The following is a 23764-nucleotide window of genomic DNA, read 5'->3' as shown; positions in this document are numbered from 1 at the left end:
AGTGCCTGTTAGCTACTAATACTATTAACAGTTAAGTGGCTGTTTGGAGTGGGTGCTTGGAGTGAATTAAGGAGTTATCAAATGAGAGAAGAAAATCAACTTCATGTTTTCACACACCCTCCTCCACCACCCTCCTTTAACACAGTCTTAGTGACCTGAAATGCTCAGGAAACAAACATTTAAAAGCTGCTACTATTGACAGAGGTCGGACGCATGGTTGCCTGAGTTCAAGAATAGGAGAGAGACTGACTACTTAGGAGTGGAGCACAGGGAAATTTGGGGGATAATGGAAATGTTCTATCTTGATTGTGGCAGTTGTTATATGACTGCATTCTTTTTCCAAATTCATCAAACGGTAGATTTAAAATGAGTGCATTTTCTATATTACACTCCAATAAAGTTGATTTTAATTATTATACTAACAGGCCCTCTAGAGTAGAGGTTGGGAAAGTTTTTTTCTGTGAAGGGACAGATAGTAAATATTTTAGGCTTTGCCAGCCATAGGCTCTGTTAAAACTACTCCACTCTGTTGTCATAATTCAAAAGCAGCCATAGACAAAAGACAATAAATAAATGAATGTGTGGCTGTATTTCAATAAAATTTTATTTATGGACTGAAATTTGGTTTCTTATATTTTTCATGTGTTACAAAATATTACTCTTCTTTTGATTTTTTTCCCAACCATTTAAAAATGTAAAAGTCATTCTTAGCTCTTGGCCTTATAAAAAAAGGCAGCAGGCTGGATTTGGTCCGTGGGCCATTGTTTGACAAGCCCTGCTCTACAGTTCAAAAGAGTCTGTGTGAAGCAGCATTCTGAAATCTGCTTTAGGGGCTTCCCAGTGCAAATGCTATGTCTAAGAGGGCTGGGAATCTAGCTCCTGTGAGTCCTGTGGGGTCCTTGCCAGAACCTACTCCCTCTGTGGCTAGACTAAGCTGCTGCTTCCTGACTTCAATTTCCCCATCTGTACAGGGAGGACAACAATTGTCTCCCAGAGACCCACAAAGCTCATTCAGCTTGTTACTTGGGAGAAAATGCTCTATCCAAGTGCAGCAACTGATCATGGCTCAGGTTATGTGTCTGGCCTGTCTCAATCATCAAGGGGAAAGGTTTGATTTTTTCAGATTGTCATTCCTAAAATTGCTTATCTTTCCAGGTGATAATCTTATTTCTGAATGTGGTCTGACATTCACATTCCCAAAAGAGGAGGATTATTTTTTCAAAGAACTAGCAGCAGAACAGTACTCTCAAAGCTTGCTCCTTCTCTGCCAAGATACCATCCCCAGCATAAATCAACCCTTAGAGGAGGCTTGCCCTGAGAATATTTGCCTGGGCAGGGCCAGAACTGCTCCAAGCTCCTGTGACAGCAAAGGGAGCTTTAAAATCCAAACCAGCACAAACTGAGATGTCTTTTTTGGTTTCTGACACTGGTAGGAGTTTAAGGAACCTCTTTGGGGTTGTAAAAACTGCCAAGACATCCACAAAAGTCAAGATAATTCTGGAGTTTCTAAAGCCTCAAGGTTTTTGTCTTTTTTTGTTTTTGTTTTTTAAATGTGATGATCCATTTATTTATCTATTTATTTATTTATTTATTTATTTATGGCTGTGTTGGGTCTTCGTTTCTGTGTGAGGGCTTTCTCTAGTTACGGCAAGTGGGGGCCACTCTTCATCGCGGTGTGCCGGCCTCTCATTATCGCGGCCTCTCTTGTTGCGGAGCACAAGCTCCAGATGCGCAGGCTCAGTAATTGTGGCTCATGGGCCTAGTTGCTCCGTGGCATGTGGGATCTTCCCAGACCAGGGCTCGAAACCGTGTCCCCTGCATTGGCAGGCAGACTCTCAACCACTGCGCCACCAGGGAAGCCAAAGCCTCAAGGTTTTAAAAAAATTTTTTTGAATATTTAATCTAAAATTTAGAGATAATAGGGCAAGATGGCGGAGTAGAAGCACGTGAGCTCACCCCAGTTACAAAGACACCAAAATCACAACTAACTGCTGAACAACCACTGACAAAAAACAAAACAAAACACTGGAACCTACCAAAAAAGAGACACTACATCCAAAGACAAAGAAGAAGCCACAACAAGACAGTAAGAGGGGCACAATCACAATAAAATCAAATCCTATACCCACTGAGTGGGTATCCCACAAACTGGAAAATAATTATACCACAGAAATTCTCCCACATCAGGCTTCCCAGACTGGGAGATCTGGCAATGGTAGGAGGAGACCCCAGAGAATCTGGCTTTGAAGGCCAGCAGGGTTTGATCACAGGAATTCCACAGGACTGGGGGAAAGAGAAACTCCACTCTTGGAGGTTGCACACAAGGTCTAGTGTTCACCAGGATCCAGGAAAAAAAGCAGTGACCTCATTAGAGACTGGGGCCAGACCTATCTGCTAGGAGTGGAGGGTCTCCTGCAGAGGCAGGAGGCAGCTCTGGCTCACTGCAGGGACAAAGACACTGGCAACAGCACTTCTGGTGAGTACTCAATGGTGTGAGCCCTCCTGGAGGCCACCATTTCCTCCCCAAGACTTGACCCCACCAAACAGCCTGTAGGCTCCAGTGCTGGGATGCCTCAAGCCAAACTACAAACAGGGTGGGAACACAGCCCCACCCATCAGCAGACAGGCTGCTTAAAGTCTTCCTGAACACAGCTCTGCCCACCAGAGGGACAAGACCCAGCTCCACCCACCAGTGGGCAGGAACCAGTCCCTCCTGAAGCCTGCACTAGCCATGTAGACAGCCTCAACCACCAGAGGGCAGACAGCAGAAGCAAGAAGAACTACAATCCTATGGCCTGCAGGATAGAAACTGCAATCACAGAAAGTCAGACAAAATGAGATGCCAGAGGAATATGTCCCACATGAAGGAACAAGATAAAACCCCAGAAGAACAACCAAGTGAAGTGGACATAGGCAATCTACCTGAAAAAGAATTCAGAGTAACGATAGTGAAGATGATCCAAGATCTCGGAAAAAGAATAGAGGCACAGATTGAGAAGGTACAAGAAATGTTTAACAAAGACCTAGAGAACTAAAGAACAAACACTGAGATGAACAGTACAATAACTGAAATGAAAAATACACTAGAAGGAATCAATAGCAGAGTAACTAAGGCAGAAGAACAAATAAGTGAGCTGGAAGACAGAATGGTGGAAATCACTGCTGTGGAACAGAATAAAGAAAAATGAATGAAAAGAAACAAAGACAGTCTAAGAGACCTCTGGGACAACATTTTAAATGTACCAACATTCGGATTGTATGGGTCCCAGAAGGAGAAGAGAGAGAGAAAGGACCTGAGAAAATACTTGGAAGAGATAGCTGAAAACTTCCCTAACATGGGAAAGGAAACAGTTACCCAAGTCCAGGAAGAACAGAGTCCCAGGCAGGATAAACCCAAGGAGGAACACACCAAGACACATAGTAATCAAATTGACAAAAATTAAAGAGAAAGAAAAAATATTAAAAGCAACAAGGGAAAAGCAACAAATAACATAAAAGGGAACTCCCATAAGGTTAACCAGCTGATTTCTCAGCAGAAATTCTGCAGGCCAGAAGGGAGGGACACAATATATTTAAAGTGATGAAAGGGAAGAACCTACAACCAAAAATACTCTACCCAGCAAGGCTCTCACTCAGATTCTACAGAGAAATCAAAAGGTTTACAGATAAGCAAAAGCTAAGACAATTCAGCACCACCAGACCAGCTTTGCAACAAATGCTAAAGGAACTTCTCTAAGCAGAAAATAAAAGGCCACTACTAGAATCAAGAAAATTAGGAATGGAAAAGCTCACTGGCAAAGGGAAACGTACAGTAAAGGCAGTAAAGGTAGGAAATCATCTGCACACAAATATGATATCAAAACCAGTGATTGTGAGGAGAGCACAAATGCAGGATATTGGAAATGCATTGGGAATTAAAAGACTAGCAATTTGAAACAATTTTGTTTATATATAGACTGCTATATCAAAACCTCATGGTAACCACAAACTGAAAATCTACAATTAATACACACACAGAAAAGAAAACAGAATCTAAACATGACACTAAAGTTAGTCATCAAATCACAAGAGAAGAGAACAAAAGAGGAAGGGAAGAAAAAAGACCTACAAAAACAAATCCAAAACAATTAAGAAAATGGCAAAAGGATATGGCAATAATTACCTTAAATGTAAATGGATTAAATGCTCCAACCAAAAGACATATACTCGCTGAATGGATACAAAAACAAGACCCGTATATATGCTGTCTACAAGAAACTCACTTCAGATCTAGGGACATATACAGACTGAAAGTGAAGTAAGTCAGACAGAGAAAGACAAATATCATATGATATCGCTTATATGTGGAATCTAAAAAAATAATGTGATACAAATGAACTTACTTACAAAAAGAAACAGACTCACAGACTTAGAGAATGAACTTATGGTTACTGGGGGGGTGGGGGGGAAGTGTGGGGGAGGGATAGATTGGGAGTTTGGGGTTGACATGTACACACTACTATATTTAAAATAGATAACCAACAAGAACCTACTGTATAGCACAGGGAACTCTGCTCAATATTCTGTAATAACCTAAATGGAAAAAGAATTTGAAAAAGAATAGATACATGTATATGTATAACTAAATCACTTTGTTGTACACCTCAAACTAACACAACACTGTTAATGAACTATGCTCCAATATAAAATTAAAATTAAAAAAAATAAAATTTAGCCAATCTTTCATTGAGGGAAATGGTTTCATTGAAGAAAAGTCAATCATTTACATTAGGGGTTGCATACTTTTTCTGTAAAGGGCCACATAGTAAATATTTTAGGCATTTTAGGCAATACAGCCTCTGTTGCAACTACTCAACTCTGTTGGCTGTGGTATAAAGGTAGCCACAGATAATAAATGAACATGCATGGCTGTGCTCCAAGAAAACTTTGTTTACAAAACTAGGTGGTGGGCCAGATTTGGCCTACAGTCTATTACTTGCTGAGCCTTGTCCTGAACTGTAGTATCTCTAAGTGGGACTAGGTAGGTTGGGGAAGAAAAATAAAACTTAGATCACCAGATATTACTTAGAATATCTGCAGATAATCTGGTAACCATCACTAAAGATTAGGGAGTAAAACCCAACCAATTGGCATATTGTGCTAGGAGTGGGAACAGGATATACAAGAAGACTAGATGAAACTAGATTACGAGTTTTCCATCTGATGAAGAAGAAAGGTCAGTGACAAGCAGCACTAGAGTCAATAAAAGCCAGTGGGGTGTAGAGAACAAAGAGACTACTACTAACTGGATTGATCACAACAGCATTCACAGAGAAGGAGACCTCTGGCTGAACTTGTGAGACGGGTATGATTCAGGTGGGTGAAAACCAGGTGAAGAAACACAACATGAACAAAGGCATAGGCAAGTATGCGTAAGGTGTGTTCACAGAATAGTGAGTTGGCAGATTGGAGCAAAGTTGGAAAGGTGTTTATGGAGTATCACAGAAGATTTTACACATCAGTTTTAACAGTGTGAATACTTTTTGTAGGGTTAGTGGGAGGTATTGAGAATTTCTGAGCTTCTAGTACAATGTTCTCTACAAAGCAGGCAACTCAAAAGTATCCTCCTCCTTTAGAAAGACAGTGAGGCTGGCTGCATCTTACATATTCTGAATGTGATGTTACTAACAGATCACATTTATTAAGCCATTATTATCTGCCTGATAATAACATGCTAAGTGCTTTACTATCATATGTCATTTAATATTTATAAGAAAATCACTGAGGCGGTTATTTGTATCCCTGTTTTACGGATTAGAAAACTGAGATGCAGAAGTTAACTTACCCAAATCCATCCAGCTTGGAAGAGGCAAAGTGTGGGTTTAAACCTAGGTCTGTCTGTAAGCTTTTAATCATTCCCCTAAATGGCTTCCCAGTGCATTTAAACATATCTTTGTGTTTTAAATAAAACATTTTTTAAAACCTCATTTCTAAATTGTCGCTTTGTTTCTCCTACTCAAAAATCCCCAATACTACGATTACCTTTCTCATCTTCAGTCGTCCTACTGAATATTTGTTCCAAGAGCAACAGATTCATAATTAAAGATTTAGAAATTTAAATTCTGTTCAAATTTCATGCAATCTGAGTTCACTAATTTAACATAAAATTGTGATTTTTTTTTTAAATCAATGCCATATCTATCCAGCTCTCTATATAATTCTTTTTACATGATTTTTGTCTACATTTTAGGTGGGCCTTGCTTATGGCACACAAACCATATATTTATCTCACGTGACTTTTTGCTCAAGCATAACAGTGGCATACAATTTCAAATAAGTAAAAATGCTTATATATAAAACCTAGAGGGGAATAACGTGTTAACAACAGTTGCATTAAAGTTATGTGATTACAGGTGATCTGTTTCTTTTTCTCTTATCTAAACTAATTAAAATTGAATATATTAGTGTTATAATTCTAAATGTAATCATGTGAAAATGTTCTCTTAAAAAAAAAAAAAAGATTATGAAACAACACATTGGGATCTACTCTACTAAGCAACAAATAAAAGAATTTCTTAATGAAAAAAGTGACTACATTCCATAAAGGTGTCATGATTCTTGGTTACATGTACTTAGAGCTATTTAAGACTCATTAATTCACTGGGATCTAATATCAGGGTAGCTGGAATGGGCCTATCTTTGGTTTCTCTAAATTCAATCAATTTAAGAGAAATAAGAGTAGGGGCTTAGTGGATTAGTCACAACAGGCCATTAATCTCTGCACTCTCAATTGTAATCCAGCCTCTACTAAAGTGATTGGGGAAAAAAAATCCCACAAAATACCCAAACACTCAAAACAGCTCCAAAGCCAGCTCCCTAGAGACCGGCTCATGTAGGTCACAGTTTGCTTGTTTTTACTTAACATCAATACAGCACTTGTCATCTGTCCTATTTCTTGTTAGTTTTTCTTTTCACCTTTTGCTGAAATTCTCAGAACAGATATATTTAAAAAGGAACCACGTTGCAATCCCACAAATGGCCTAGCATTTAATTATCATTTTAAAAATCATTCTCTTAAGTGAATATGAAACATAAATCAAAAGTATCTTCTCATGTTGAAAACTTATTGAAAAAACATGCTTAAGGTTACCATGTGTATAAATTAGTGCTTGAGGAAGCTGGCAAAACTAAATAATGAAAAGAGAGCAACCAGATTCTAGTAAAAATGAACAAGTGACAGTTTTAGAACATGTAAATATTATATATTTTCTCATAAATGGACTGGATCATAATACCTCATATCTTTATTGCTCTGGCCAATAAGCCAATATTTACTAATGTATCAAGCAAGAAAAACTATGAGCACATTCCTGAATCAGGATTTTGTTTATGCCATCATTGTGAAGGTTGAGTATTTACTGGGTCACATGAGACCATACACTGTATTAGAGGCCTTGGTAAGTCTAAACCCTAGTTATAAAATTAAAATATGTCATTAGTTTTTTTAATATTAAAGAAAACTGTGGGCCAGACTCAGTAAATTATCTCTGAAGATCATTTTTATGACAAAGACATGATGGTCTTCTTTCTTATAATCTCTAAAATATTCCCCAAACATCCCAGCTTCCCCTAGTGAATCAGATTCAACCAACCTTAACTGATTATGTGTTATGTGCAGGCATTGTGCTAAACACATTCACATGAACTGGCTCATTTAATTCTCATGTTTTAAATGATATTGCCAAATTCCTTCCTAATATTTCCCAACATGTCTTTTGTTCTTTTAGCTTCAGCTATAACAATACAAAACCCACCATTTATCAAGTGCATATGCCAAGCACTATGCTGCATTTTTAAATTTCAGTCTCCCTTAACTCCAAAGATAGATGTTATTCCTCCAGTTTTCAAAAGAGGACACTAAGGATTAGTTAGAGATTTTAAGTAACTTCTTAACGTCACACAACAAGTAACAGCAGAGTTGAGATAAAATTCTAAGACTTTAATATAAAGACCCGCCCGGCAAGGTTTTCAGTAAATGCTTTTATGGAGTAGTCAGTGATGGCCCCTGGACTCTTTCTCAGGGTCTTACTAGAGAGCTACAAGGTCAGCATTCCACAAATATAGTTTGGGTTAGTCTTTCATTATGCCTTATCCTTACACTTGCCCATCTCAAGAGTCACTTCCCACTTTTCTGCTCACTCACAACATCCAAAGTTCTTCCTGTAATTTAATCTTGCTGCCTTGACATTTCAAAAACTGGAAAAGTTTAGCATCAACAGTAAACTTTGATAATTTTCTTAAAAGTTTCATAACACTGTAAAATTTCCAAGTTGGAAAGGGACCTAGAAATTAACCAGTCCAATATCCCTGTTTAAAAGGAGAAAACTGGGATTCAGACCAGTAAAACTACATCCTTCACAACACAATACAGTGGCAAAACAAGTACTAACCACAACATGTTCTAACTTCCATCCCAGTAATCTTTTCTTCAAACCACCTGAGCCATTCTTCCCTATAATTTATGAAAATATGCTCTAGGAAGAATACTTAAGTAGGCTCAAATTTCTGAACTTAGAAAAGCTATTTGCTTGTCCTTAACCATGGTTTCCTGTCTCTGATCTGACTTATTAAGCAAAAATAACATCTTGAATGCCATGGCTATTTGGTTTTTGCTTAATACTTTCTGGGAGTGGACCACTATTGAAAGGATCTGTCAAAAAAAGAGACAACAGGCCCAAAATGGACTCATCTGTGCTAAGGCCCATGTCACCAAACCAAGACTTAATACCTAACCTAACTGCAGTTTCAGCCTTTTTCAGGAATATAATCTTAACCAGTCACTCTGGAATTTCCTGGCCAGCACCAATGAGGTAATCTGCCAGGTAGATCCCTCCTGTCCCCCAAAGGAAGGTGACCTTGTCTGAAACAATCAAGTCTTTGCTAGTAACTTTCCTGTCCCACCCTCTTCTGCCTATAAAATCTTCCAATTTGTACAGCTCTCTGGAGCTCCTTTCTATCTGCTAGATAGGATGCTGCTCAATGTATGAATTGTTGAATAAATACCAATAGTATCTTTAAAATGTACTCAGTTGAATTTGGGTATTTTTAAACAGATCTTTGAAAACTTAATAACTGTTCTACATACTTGTTTACTTCCTCCAGGAATTCAAGTGTATTGCTGGTGACTTATACACAGGTTATATATTACTTATGGATATAATATGGTAAAAACATAAAGAACTTCACACTGTTTTACCCAGTAATCACAATACTGAGGTGATTGTAAAGAAATAATTCAATAGAAATAAATATCTATAGACAAAAACATATGCCCAAAATGGCAAATCTAGAAATAACATAGCTGCTCAAAAATAGGGAAAAAGAGAAATATAAATAATGCTATTTTAGATGAATAAAATATTATGAAACTATTACAAAGAAAATCATAAATGTTAAAGTGGCAAACACTAGACAATTGTTCACTAGACCATTTTCCCTTTGTTCCTGGGCTTGGGCTAGTCTTGTGACTAGCCTGCAATTCTCAACCTCTTTTGCAATACGATGTTGCCATGTGATTGACCAGAAGTGAGGTACACAGTTTTCCTGTTAGGCCCATAAACACCTCTCCCATGATCATCCTCCTCACTCTTTTTCCAGCTGTTAATGTTGATGCACAGAACAACATTGGAAGCCATGTCTTGAAGATAGCAGAGACTATCACCCTTGAGACTCCCAAGTCACTACACAGACAGGATTCCTTCTCTTTTATCCCTTCCCCCTCACCAAGCCCCTATTCTCACACACACTTACACACACACAAATTGACACCAATTAGATAATTAATGTGAACAGGAAGTAAGCTTCTACTATGTTATGTTACTGAGACTGTGGGGTTTACCAGTCACAAAGTCCTGGATTTCCTAAACTAATACAACTAGGAAGCAACATGGGGGAATACTTAAGATATAATGTAAAAGTTTTTTTTAAGTACAAAGCTTTAAGGGAAAAAATTTATAATTGCAAACTTTGGGAAATAAAAATTTAGTCTATGAAGAATCAGTTTGTTTTCCTAAATTTTCTTTGATACTATTCTTCTATTATATTTAGCATTAAAATTAACTCAATGACTTCTAGTATCACTCATGTTTGTAACACTAAAACACTTGCATGTACAGTCCCTTGCTTGTAAGGAGTATTGATCAAAGAAGAGCATTTCAATTGAACACACAATTAAACTAAACAGCAAATGCACAAATAAAACTGTCATTTTTAATTTGTTTGACACATTTTACCTTTAGATATGGAACATTATAAAACTTTACCTGGCTTAGTCAGGCTCTAATTTCAGCAGTTCTAAAAGCAAGAGGAACCAAAAAAAAAAGAAAAAAGAAAGAAAAAAAAAAAAAAAAAAAAGGCTGCACCAACTCATGCACTATTTTTATTGCATAGGACTCTCATTTAGCCACTACAACACAGAACTTCAAAGACACAAACTAAAAGGCCACAAAGAACATCTTCATAACAGTGGAAAAACAGGGATGGAACCTGTTGGAGATAACAAAAAATGATGACTTCACTACGTTATATTTCATGCTATAAGATGTGAGTGACTTAGAGCTGGTATCATTACTGTGTACTGCAAGACAGCCAGCCAGTGACATACTTCTATTTACATCCAGGCCATACAACAAACATTTATTATTCATAGATGCCTCACTTTCTAACTATCAGTATAATTTCCATATATCTACTGGAAGATTAACAGTAGCAGCCTTTTTTTCTATAACTTCTTCTTATTTTTTTCTAAAATTAACAAGCAAACAAACAACAAACCACCTAACTGACCATTTCCTCACAGTTATAAAGATCAACTAGGAGATTATAGGCAGAATGTACAGCCAAGAACAGCAAATACACTATGTTCTTTCAATTTCTAGGCTCTTGGAAATACCCGCCTCTGCCCCCCATGGTAAAAACTGTTGGGTGCCACAGTTCTGTTTCTAAAGGCTGAGCAAGGGTGGGGGGGTAAAGTTTTCTGACAGAAGACTGAAAACACCTTAGAAAACAGTTTCCTGTATTGTTCTGCCTCAAGACTAAAGGGTGGGTAGCCTTTTCCCCTAAAGCACTCTAGTTCATTGCTAACTAAAGAACAGTGAGCTTTCTCAAGTGCTGGCTTCTCCCAAGCTGGAACCCAGTGAGAAAACAACCATATCCTTAGCAATTTCCTTTAATAAGAACAGAGATGGCATGAAAAAAGAACAACAATGCATCCATGGATCCTTAATCGCCCTCATTCAAGTCTCACAGGATGGTATCTCAGAACACAAAGGAGCAGAAATACATTTTAAACAATGGCGAAGTGCCCTGACTAACGCTGGTTTGTCAAATGCAGATAAGAGTTGAGTCTGAGAAGGAAATACAAAGCTATCCAATAAGTTGCTCCCTGGGAAAGTTCCAGTTCTGACTGCGTGCAGTAGAAGCAAGAGGGCAGCTAACAGAGAAGTCTTCTTCATTTTCCCTCCCTCTTAACCTCCATACAAGATCTGAATCTTGTTTCCCAGTCTCCTGTGAAGGAAGGAAAGCCATTCTAAATCAATCCTTGTTATTCATTTATGTATCAACTCACTCATTCATTATTGAGTATCTACTAAAATGCCAGGCTCTAGTTTGAGCAATGGGAAAAAATTGTGTATCACTAAATACACATTCTACAAGGGCAAGGCTGTTTAGCTTGCTATATTTTAACTTCTGTCTGGCCCAGTGCCTCACTGATAGGAGGCATTTATTAGCATTTTTGAAATTAATGAACCAACCCATTAAACCCCTTCAGAGTGGGAGAGAATCCTTCCATAGACATGTACCCATATCTGTCCTTTTCAAGAATACTGTGAGGTATTTATATTATTCCAAAATCATGGAGGAGGAATGGTCCCTACTCACTCAATAAGTGCTGCCATCAAAATTGTTTTCCTTAAAGGTGGAAGGTAACTTGTGTGTATGGCAGGAAGAGGGAGCAGCAGAAGAGGAATATGTTGACTCATATCCTTCAGTAAATATGTTTATTCCAACTGTGGCATTGTTGCCAAATGTGTTGTGACGCCAGCAGGACTTGGCTCTGGTAAATTCACCTGAAAGTCACAGGCTTCATTTCCTACTGCCAGCCCCTTTGGCCTATGGGCATTAAGTACGGGACAAAGTTAAAGATTAATTCTCCATGTACTGTGACAAAGGTCCCACCTCTTCCGGATCAGGAGGGAAAGGCATTTGTAGACTGTCTCCTTCACAACCACTGAAGATCTTTCCACTTCCATCTTGATGGCACCTTAATGCAAATGAACTCAAACCCAAACACTGGCTACCCCATTACCAGTCCAATCTTGCTAATAAAAGCACTTATGGCTGTGTTATAAAGGCAATCCCAGACCATTCATTAGCACTCACAGCACCCACCCCACCCTTACATGCTATAAATCCTTTAAAGTTTTGTTTAAGATTACACAAGATGAAAACGGCAGAAAGTTGCAGAAAAGATTCAGTTACCAAAGGGAATAAAATGATAGTTGCCATATTTCAAAATCTAGGATCAACCAATAGCATCCTGGCTCTTTTTCCTAGGGTAGAAATACAAACTAAGTAAGGAGGTAAATTCAGTAGTCTAAATCTGAGTTATCACAAAAGCTTCTGGGAAGCTACATGGAACTAGAGACGATACTGGAAAATAACTAGTGATCTGGGCCAAACGGAGCATAGCTGTACTAAAGCCAAAAGCTTTAACCCTGACTGGTCTGCTCCTAAAGAAGATAAAGGTATAAACTAGACCTATCCCCCTGAGCCTTAAAAGATGCCCTCCTTGCACAGAGAGGCACAAGGGTAATTTTTACTACTATCATATGTAAGGTATTACTGCTATTAGCATCATATTTCCTATATGCTATTCTATCTTGGCCTCATCCATTACACTCCACCCTCTAGTTGTTGCCATACTTACCTCTTCACAGTCCCCTGAATTCATCATGTCCTGTCTGATTTCCCTGTCTTTACAAATGTTGTTTCCTATGATCATCCCTCCCCTATCACACTCCTAGTCAATCAGCAAAAATTTTCCAAGCCAACTCTTTAGCTTTCTTTAAGACTCACCCCAAACACCCTCTGACACTATTTACTCACCTTCTTCTAGCCCTTCCACCTCCAGAATGAGTCAGATGCCCCTTCTCTGTCCTATTCACACACTGCTGTATCTCTTTTCACTACAGTACTTATCACAGTCTGCTATAACTACTAATATTTTTAAATCAGTATCCTACTGAAGGTTATGAATTCTTGGAGGGAAAGGTCAGTTGTCTTACTCATTCCAGTTGGATCCCCAGTACCTTAAATATAGAGCACCCTCAATAAATTTTGAATGATTAAGTAAACAAAGGAAGCCATTTCATTTTAGGTCTCTATACGTACTTTATATTAACTGGGCCATTGAAAGGGTGAAATGGGTACACAATTTAGTGGACCACGAGTATACTCTCCCAAGTGAACATGCAGTCTATTGGAAATAAGAGTTGTACAGAGTATAATAAGGTAAAGCTGATGCAAAATGCTTTGCAGTGCTTTAACCATTGGTTTCATGTCAAATAGCACATCTATTACTTGGCACACAATCTTCACAACACAAAAGAATGTATGGACGATTCATTTCTCTTAGCCTTTATCTAATGCTAAAGACATTATTATTATTATTCAAGTACAAAAATGGAGACATTTGCATTTGCTTATTATGAAAATACTAAATCTCAAAGATTAGGGTACAGGAGGTGCATAGGAGATAGGACAACTCTTTGATTTTTTTCTTTTAAGTCTGTCCCTCAGAATGTCCTATAATGGCCTAATTAATCTATTAGGCCAGTATTTTTTCAAACAGGTTTTGTGAGCAAGAATAAAGATTGACAAGAAGTAGTTGGGTTTCTAAGTTATTGCTTATTGCAATAAAAGTATAAAAGTATCATTAAATTGCACACAAACCTGATTATGTCATTTTCTTTATCTCTACCTTTGCTCCTCATAACTAAAAGATACCGTCTAAAATTCTTACCTTAGCTTGCAAACCCCTTTAAATTGGCCCCAAGTTATTCTTCTAGCCTATATCCAGTCACTTAATCTAACTCATCTATTTTATATGCTCATTTTACCATACTTCTGATACTTTTGTGGGTTTTTTTCATCACTTCTTGTATAAGAACATACTATTCTTGCCTCATGGTATGTCTTTTTCTTTGTTCCTCTTCTTTTGAAATCTCATGTATCCTTCCAACCCTAGTTCAACTGTTTTCTCTTCCATAAACCCTACCCCTTCCCCAGTTGCATCTTCCAACTTCTAACAACAGAATTAACTGCTTTTTCTTTATAATTAAATAAATTTAAAATATAAAATAATTAAATATATAAATAATTTAAAATAATAATTAAAAATATAAAAAGCACTCTGAACACAACTCTATCACATAACATGTATACCATCTTATAAATACTAAGGACCAAGTGTTGTTTGTTAATTTTTGTAATTCCTATGCTTGGCACGCAGTTAGCTGGCAATACTGTTTTGTTGAACACAAAGAAATGACTGAAAAATTAATTGTAATTTACAAAAACAGGTCCAAAATGTCAAAATAAGTATTGTTTTTGATGATAATGATTTTATGGGAACAGCTCCAATTCACTGAGAGACTACCACATGTCAAGCACTTTGACAGGATCTTATGTACATTTTCTCCAATCCTCATTTTACAGATTTTACAGAGACTCAGAGAATGTAAAGAACTTACCTAAGATCACACAGAGAGTGAATGCTAAAGGTAGTATTCACATTTAGACCTATTTTGGTTCCAAAGCCCACGGTTACTCTTATATGATATGTGTAATTTGGTCAGTGATTACTGTATTCCAGATACGATGCTAGGCATTTACAAATAGTGTTTTGCTCCTTACAATTATCCTGTAGGATCAACAATCTTGGGAAATAAGTACCATCTCCATTTTACAGTTGAGAAAGCTGAAGTCTCCCCAAAACTCAACTGCAATCTCAAACAGATTTGAGAGATTTGAGAGCAGTAGTTGGAGACATGCAATACAAATTTAAAATCTAAAGAAATGTTAGAATTTCAAACAAATTTTAACCAAGTTCAATCCATTGAATCCATGTAAAGATCCATAATAAGAAAAAATAAAAATCACCAAGAAATTAAATATATTAGGACACTCCATATTCTCTCAATTCAACAGCTCTCTAAGTGGGCTCCTCCCAACTTTCCAGTATCTCCTAAAGTGAATCTTTGTTTTTTCCAATTGGGACAGTCTTCACTGTACATCTTACTCATTCCTATCCCTCTCCTTTTGATGATGTGGTCCCCTCCAACTCTCCTATCCAAACCTCTAACATCTACCTAATATCTTCCTTTTCCTTCATGTCTGGACTTCTCTCTTACATAGCATTTATGTACTTTATCAAACAATTAGGCATTATTTGTACTGTTTTATATCATGATAAATTTTGTGCATTACAACTTTGCTTTCACAACTATATCTAAACCATTAAGTATTATTCGTATTATTTAATATCACTCTACATTATGTGTATGTATCTCAACTTTTATTTTAAAGCTATATCTTATGCATGGATCATTCCATAATATAGTAAAGACACAGATACTTTACATTTGTATAACACAAAGAACATTCAGGATCACTCTCTGATGTTTCCCTCAACTATTCTTTGAAATAGGCAAAGAAGGTATAACTTTTCATTTCACAGATGAGGAAACTGAGAGTCTAAGAGGCTAAGAGAATTGTCCAAAGTCACATAGGTAATTAAGGCAGAGTTTGATTGCAGGGTGGGTCTTCAAACTCCCATATTCTTTACACAATGGCCTGCTACTGTACACATTTATGGTACCTGGATGTGTTCCTGGCCTAAACCTCAGGCCCAAATATGTAATGCTTAATTAAGGTGAAAAGGTGGGATGTTAAGTATGACTGCCTAGGGTGGCAATCAAAACCCCCCCCTCCCCACCCAAGAAAATGTTTCTCAACATTGACAATTCTTCCCCCCTCCCCCCATAGTGTATTACTCAGGAAGCCTCTCGTCTCACTGCCAGGAGAGTCCCATCTATGATATCTGTCATCTACAGCATCTGTCAATGAAGAGTCTATGTGACATCACATGGGAAACTGGACTTAAAGAAACCGTATTGCCAATGAGATCATCAGATTCTTTATTGGGGTGGAGCTCTTTTTTATATTTAATGGAACTTTCTATTTCAAATCATATTGACAGCATATGCAGTTTGCCATTTTGGAAGCACCTGAAAGTTGAGTCTATATTGAGTTATAATTTACAAGAAGAAAGAAGAAAATTCTGTTGTTCCCCTGGGAATAAGCACTACTTTGTTCCCAGTGATTTATTTAACTTTCCAAGCCTCACCTCCATATTGGGCTCACAGGAATAAAGTGGGTTACACTCATGACTATGCCCCAAAGCCTAATGTTACCAGTCTCATTTATAAGAGAAAGAAAATTAAGAGACATTTCAAAGTTGTTAAGCCAAGACCTAACTGAAAGTAGGATTTGTACTCAATGTTATAAAATGCACTAGTTAATGATTTTTTTTTTTTTGCTTTTAAACAAGTTGTAAGGGAGGAAGGTAAAGGTTCTATTCTATTCCTCACAAACCCTGCAATGCCAGGTTTGTAGGAAAAATATATATTATTGCACGCTTACTCTGCCTGAGACACTGTGCTAAGTAAAAATCATTGACCATATTATCTAATTTAATCTATATAACAAAAGTGAGGTATGTACTATTATCCCATTTCTAAATGTAAACCATTAATGTGAAACCATTTTAATTTTCAGATTGGGAGAGAATGTATGAAACACTCATTTCTTACAGGTATTGCTGATCATAAGGCACTGGGGGCAAATGAGTAACAGTGTTAACTGTTGGAATGACAGTCATGTACAACTCAAACACCATCTTAATTCTAGCTCTAGGCTGCAATCACCCTAAACTTCCACTTCTAAACTCTCTAAGATTTACATCCATTTAACACAATTTACTCTTTCAATTGGAAACATCAAAATAAAAGAATACTTAATAAAAACATTTAAAAGAAATCTTGTACCGTAGCATAAATGATACACTGAATTTTGACTTAGAACTGGGTGTGAATCCTCCAAGCTGAACCTCTGTGGCCTTTGGTTGCCTCATTTATAAAATCACCCTACAAATTCTGAGACTAGATGAGTTAAAATATGCGCAATATTGTGTAATACATGTGAAAGTACCACATAATTCTAATTACTATTGCTGTTATTAGTATAAATAAACTAACAAGGAAGTAAAGTATAGGGAAGTAGGATGTGCAGTGTAAATTAAATCAGACAGCTCTCTTTGGACCAAGAAATTCTCTTCTGGTGCTGCTAAGTATTCATTCTCGCTGACATGTGCTGCTTTTGTAAGAAGGGAATGTGCTCTTGCTAGCACAGGGAAATATCATCCTGGTTTTCTCTCTCTCTCTCTCTCTAGCTCTCTCTCTCTCTCTCCCTCCCTCCCTCCCTCCCTCCCTGACTGTCATCTCCACAGATCTTGGCTGCCTTACATTTTCAGTAAAATTAAATATGAGTCAAACGTAGAGCCCCAAGAACTCCCAGATCATGGCATTCCCTCTTCAGACTAGCTGTGTTGTCCTTAAGCAGCCAAATTCTCTCAAATGGGAGGCACACATGCTACTTCCCCAGCAGCTAGCCAAGCCTGGCCAAGCTAGCTAGCAGACCCCTAGTCCCATTTACTCAGCTTCATCGCAATCAAATGATTAATGCAGAGCCATCAAACATACAAGCCCAGGTGTCTGTATTTTAAGCAATATAGCCACACAGACCCAGGGAGAAAACTCCTTGGGTGTACTTTTAATTTGGCGGGTGGGGTAGGATGAGGGTAGGAGCCTTTGGTTAACAAAACACTGTTACAAAGTTCCAGAGTGTTCCTGAAAGCCACCTGATATTCAGTCAATATACCTTCTATAGGCCAAATTTACTTCCAAAATTTTCCTTCTGCAGAATGTTTACACTGCAGACTTTTGCTGGCCTTTTCTAGTCTGGTATTCCTCAGTAATGAAACCAACCCTACAAATACATCAATCATAGATGCCTGGTAACTCACTAACAATTAGTACCCGTTTACTAGGCAGGGCAATTGATCCCAAGATGGTAGAGAGGTGCTTTTCTTTTTAAGATTTAGCTTCTATGAATACAGGCTTACATTCCTTTTGGTAAAGCTCATTCATGATTAAATTAAAACTGCAAATCATGCAAACAGAAATGACAGGCACACTAACCACTCCCTGAGCCACCATTATTTAACCTTAGTGTATTGCATTCCTATACCTCTTAAGGCTGCCAGATGGGAAAACAAAGTCCCCCAAACTGTGGCAAATGTGAGTCATAACTATATTACTAATCAGAATTGTGACATACATGGACATCACTGAATGAGCAGTTCTTCTTATAGAGGGAGGAAGCCACCTTGGCTTTGGAGAAAGAATGGCCTTTTAAAGTTAAGTTTATGAATGTGTAAATATACAGTCCATAATGTTGCATCTCTGCCTAAATGTCTTCATAAAGTGTAAATTAATGCTGATCCTAACTAGGCATTTGGAACGCTAACCTAGTTTTCCATATTTAGCTAATAGCTAGCAATTTTGCTTATACTTTTATCTTCTCATTACATAGCAATGATGATTATTTAGTAAATACATGTGAAAGGCCACATAACAACTCTCCTGGGTTGGAAATAACTCTCTCCTAATGCTTCTATTTATACAATTTAGTTGCTGATACACCAAATCAAGTATAGCTGTGACAAGTATCCCACTAATGCCTCTTTTGGAGGCTAAGAACAGGCCCATGCTCAACTGGTTCCCCTTTGTGCTGGCCTGACCAAATGAAGAGTGGGGTTGGGGACAAAGGATGGGGAGGTCCAGAGCTTTAGTTAATGCTCACCTTTTGTAAATCTTAAAGGGACTCAGCTGGTTTGTCTGATTTGAAATTATTTATGATGCTGGAAAGAGGTAGGAAAAGACTATTTTATAACCAGTGAAATAACATGGAGAAAAGAGAGAGTTTGAAAGAGGCATGTAGAAGAGAAAGATGTAAAATGTGGCCTTGTGAGATGCCACCCAGTCTATCCCTGGACATATGACTGATATAAACCTTTACAAGTCACCTGGGAATTTTTCCTCCTAGATGTAGGATGGGTAAAGAGTAGAGGATTTGGAGTGACCCCAGGGCACTTTTTCTTGGCTTCTAGGTACACAACATATCTCTAAAGTATTATAGAGGCAAATTTATTACTAGGGTGGCCAAGCCCCAAACAGAATGATTTCAAATAAAAGACCCCCCATTCCCACCCTGAATAATGGTATTTGGAACTGGGTCCAGGATAAGGGCAGACAAGGGTTTTTAATATCCAGAATCTGGTCTGGCTTATAGAGTGGGGATTAGCGGAGCTGAAGGGAGATGCAGGAAACATGTCCCTCCACCCCAGTGCTGCTCAAATATGCCTGCTCACAGGGGCAAGGTTCCTGATCTCCTCTTCTGCTGACTTCATGGGAAGTTGGCTGAGTCCCCAATTCTGCAGACGGAATGCAGGCAGAGGGGAGAACTGCAAATGGGCCTTACTCTGGGTGCTTAAATGACAAGTGTGGAGGGAAATGGTGTGGACACTGTCAATGGGAGGAAGCACTGAATTGAACTGGGGAATACTGCTTATCCTGGGGCATTTTCTTACATCTCCACTCCACACCCCCAACTCCCTGCACCAACAAGAACACTGCTTAGAAATTAAAATCCTTCCCAACACACACACACACACACACACACACGTAGGCACAAGCTCTACTTCATTCATCTCAATGCCCTTGCTTCCCACTAGCTCCTAAAACTACAGACTGGCACAAGTAGCCTGAGGTCAGTAAGTCTGAGCCAGTAAGTACATCCTTGCCACTGGGTATTAGGAAAGCTCATCATCTAAACTGGTATTTATGATATTATGTTGTTTTGGATAAGCTTTGCTTTTATTTGGGGTGGTCCTAATGTGTCTGGGGACGGCATGGAGTACCTCTACATCCCTCTGATCCCTGCTAGTACTCTCCAGTCCCCGCAACATCCTGCAGTCTCCTGAAAGTGCCTAGATACCAGGGCAGGGCTCTGCGTCCATTTTTTCAACCAGGAACCACCAGAGTTTGGAAACTTTGAAAGCCAGGGATGGTGGTGGGGTTTGCCAAGGCTCAGATTTCCTCACCAGAGTTCTCAACCACGAAAGCAGTTGAAAATCAACACCCATCTGCCTCTTCTTTCTCATCCCTCCACCCCTATTATGTTCCAGGACTCCATGCAGATGCTACCTCCAACACACACACACACACAGGCACACACACACACGCATGCAGACACACACACACCCCTTTGGGTTTAGAAGGTCTTCAATTCTGAAGGCAGCAAATCCGCAGAGCTGAAAGGGTCTCTGCCACCACCCCTCTCCCGTCCCACCCCGCGAGGCTACTTGATTGTCTACATACAATAAAATCTCATACATTCCAAAGACCACAACATAACCCGACCCCGCCTGTGACTCCAGCGCGTCCCATACCTGATATGCAGACGATGAAATTGGCTTGAAGAAGAAAAAGCACCTCCCAGACTATTTCCATCCTCTGATTCTCATTCCAAGTGCATCACTCGACGGGAAAACAGGGGGGAAGGGGGGATTCCCCACAGGGCACACACACACACACACACACACAAACACACACACACACACACACACATGCACACACTTCCTAGCGAGCGCACACTCACACTCCCACCCGACTGCCAGCCAGGGACCCCCAAGATCAATATCGCAGTTTGAACTGTTCCAGCAAATCTCCCCTCGGGCTTGACGGATGTGTGCCCCAGATGTGCTGACACATGTCCGATGCCTCGCTGCCCGGGAAGTCTCCCTGCTCGTCGGTCTCTACTCCTTGCACAAGCGGCGGAAACAGCACTAGCAGCGGCGGCGGCAGCCACCTGAAGCCACCAGCGCTGGGCTCTTCCTGCAAAAACGAGACCCCGATCCTCCTGGCGCCCCAAGAAGTCATAGACGATAGCCCCCCGCCGGGCCTTGCCGCGCAGTTCCGGGCCCCTGGCAGCTCGCAGCTTGCTGGCTAAGCCCAGGCAGTCCGCGACGAGTTGCCCTCGAAGTCCGCCCGCCTCACCGGGGCATGGTCAGAGGGTGGCTGCTCAGCTCCGGGGCCGTTCTCCTCCTGCTTCCGGGGGCCGGGGAGAGGAGCAGACACAGCATACAGAGAGACAGAAAGAGAGGCAGGGATTATTGCCCGAAACTGCTGGCCGCCAGCTGCCTCCGCCGACCCTCCCGGCTGCCCAAGTCCGCGCGCAGCCCGCAGCCTCGGAGCCCGGGTCGGGAGGCACGTCCAAGGCCCGGAACGGGAACCGTGGGGAGCCAGGTACCCGGGAGCATCGGGAGCCTATGGGCTCCCCGCGTCGCGTGCGCGCTTTCTGTTCCTCTGCTATTTTCCTGGGCTCCCCGGAACCTCCAGTTGCCTCGCTTCCATCGTCCGCGACTACCGCCGCGGCCGCCGCCGCCGCGATTTTCCGCAATGCAACTGCAGGGGTCGTTATTTCCTCGCCTACGGATCCGGACGCCTCCCGATTCTGAGGGGAGGTGGAGGGCAGGTGGGGGAGGGGTGGAGGAGGAGGGAGCGGGGCTTGGCCAGGTGAGCGTCCTTGCTGCCGCCGGGAGTCCAAATGTCAACCCGGCCGCCAGGTGCCCGTGGTGGGGGGAGGCAGGGTGGGGAGGTGAGGCTTAACGCGGCCAAAAGGAGAAGGAGAGAGCTGGGCGTCGGAGCTTCGGGCCCCCGCGGTAGCCGCCTCGGCCCCAGCGCCGGGCTCCAGCTCCTCACTCCGCCCCGCCGGGCTTCTTTTGTCACCACCTAGGATTTGCGGAGTTTTTCTTCTCCTTAAAAAGAACTTTGCGCCAGTCGGTTAGGCGCGGGAGACCCGGGCTGACTCATCTTGGGAGTGCTGTGCTGCGCTCTCCCTCTGCTGTGGAATACTAGGGGATTTTTTTCTTTGCATAATTCATTCCCTTCTCTTTCTCTCGTCCCTCTCCTGCCCCCTCCTCCTTCCCCCTTTCCGCTCCGGTGCCAGAACACTACTTACCCCAGAGTTCTCTTTGCAGGTTCCTAGACCAGGTCCTGCAAGGCCCTCACCTCCCTCCTCCTGAAACTGGGGAAAAACCGTCTTTCCAAGTCAGGGTGCGGGCAGTGGTCACTGCTAACTACGCCTCTGCTTAGCTCCGGGAAGATCCAGGACTATTGGAAACCCGGGGTTTAGGGGAACGGGCTTCCCTTCTTTTCTTTCGTTTATTCTGTTTTTCTTTCGGGAAGCTCAAGTGCTTGGAGGCTTTTGCTGGGCTCCAGAACACTCTGCCAGCAACATTCAGCAGCTTGCATAGATTTTCTCTCATTAAAGGCGCGCGCGCGCTGGCGCGCGCGCACACACACGCCCAGAGCTCGGCTCCTCAAGGCCCCAGGGGAAGGTGGGGGCGGCAGGAGCACCTGCCGCCACCCAGGCCGAGGTCGACGCCGGAGCCTCTCGCTGTTCCGCAGAAGGGGTCGCCGCAACCTGGAAAGGACTTGCTTCCGGTCAACACCTTGTAACGTAGGTGCAAGGGAATCGGAAGGAGACCCTGTGCTCAGGACTGTTCGCCTGAGAAGGCTGGCAGCGAGAGAAGAAAAGAAAAAATCGCAGATTTGTACTGTCTCTATGGCTGCAGTATTGGTCTTAGAAAGCCCAGACTTACCTCTTTGGGAGTGCTAAAGAAGAGGCGGACAGGGTGGGGGAAATCCCTGAAAAGATCTCGGATTTCTCGGCGCGCTTGTTCGGATTGCAAACTATGACGTTTGGAGATTTTGCACAAGCGCGGATGAACACACAACAGACGCAAACACACATAACCCGCAGGGATTTTTTTTTGCACTTTTTACCTTTTGGTGTTTAGAAAACATTTCGGTGTGAGGCGCGGTCTAATAACCGCATAAAGGGTGGATAAATGGAGAAGGAGAAGGGAAATGGGTACAGCAAAGTTAGCGATTCTTCCAGGCGGTGTGGCATCTGAGAGTGCGGGGTTGGAGCCAAAGTATTGCAGCGTTCCCAGGATTTTTTTTTTTTTTATTAAATAGATCTTTATTGGAGTATAACTGCTTCACAGTACTGTGTTAGTTTCTGTCCGACTGCTCAGGAAGGAGTCTGGCGGGTCTTTTTGCAGAGTGGCTGTTGGGTGCGGGGTTGGGGGTCGAGGGCATGAGCTTCCTGGGCTGAGCAGACTTTGGGAGTCACAGCTGCGTAGTTCTGCTGCCTTCAGGGATTCGAAAAAAGAAACACAGGCAGTCTTGCTTACTTTTTAAGACGGAGGTGTGACTGAGCGATCTGTTCTCTGAGATGAAGGCCAAGGAATCCAGGTGGTCAGCACATTAAAAATCGAGGCCTAAATGAAGGAAGTCCAGGTTTCTTATGCAGGGAGCTTCGAGGCTTAGCAAGAAATACTCTGAGACATCAGAATATTAAAAGAATCTGAGATAGTGAGAATTAGCCATTTGGGGAAACATACTGGGGGGGGGGGTGTCTCCACGTCTTGAAAGTCCACTGCCCAAAAGGGATTTTTGAAGGGAGAGAGAAGAAA

At 40.8% G+C, this 23764-nt stretch overlaps 1 protein-coding gene across 6 annotated transcripts in view; it reads right to left on the bottom strand.

Annotated features, from left to right (window-relative positions):
- CA10 (carbonic anhydrase 10) overlaps nucleotides 1-22951 on the bottom strand; it is a 622534-nt gene extending 599583 nt beyond the window's left edge. The window contains exons 1-2 of one of the 6 annotated variants that reach the window (XM_057535532.1): nucleotides 22886-22951; nucleotides 20672-21326 (exon numbers count right to left, since the gene is read on the bottom strand). In XM_057535532.1, the coding sequence (XP_057391515.1) occupies nucleotides 20672-20732 (61 nt within the window). In that variant the 5' untranslated portion in view covers nucleotides 20733-21326; nucleotides 22886-22951. Of the gene's footprint in view, nucleotides 1-20671; nucleotides 22082-22242; nucleotides 22493-22885 lie in introns of those variants that run through there. The other 5 variants (XM_057535531.1, XM_057535530.1, XM_057535529.1 and 2 more) reach the window with 5 other exon arrangements.
- Nucleotides 22952-23764: the final 813 nt, after the last annotated feature.

This window comes from Balaenoptera acutorostrata, chromosome 20, assembly GCF_949987535.1.
Source record: "Balaenoptera acutorostrata chromosome 20, mBalAcu1.1, whole genome shotgun sequence".
NCBI classification, from domain to species: domain Eukaryota; kingdom Metazoa; phylum Chordata; class Mammalia; order Artiodactyla; family Balaenopteridae; genus Balaenoptera; species Balaenoptera acutorostrata.
Note: the sequence above shows the minus strand (reverse complement) of the source record. Positions and strands in the feature narration are given on the sequence as shown.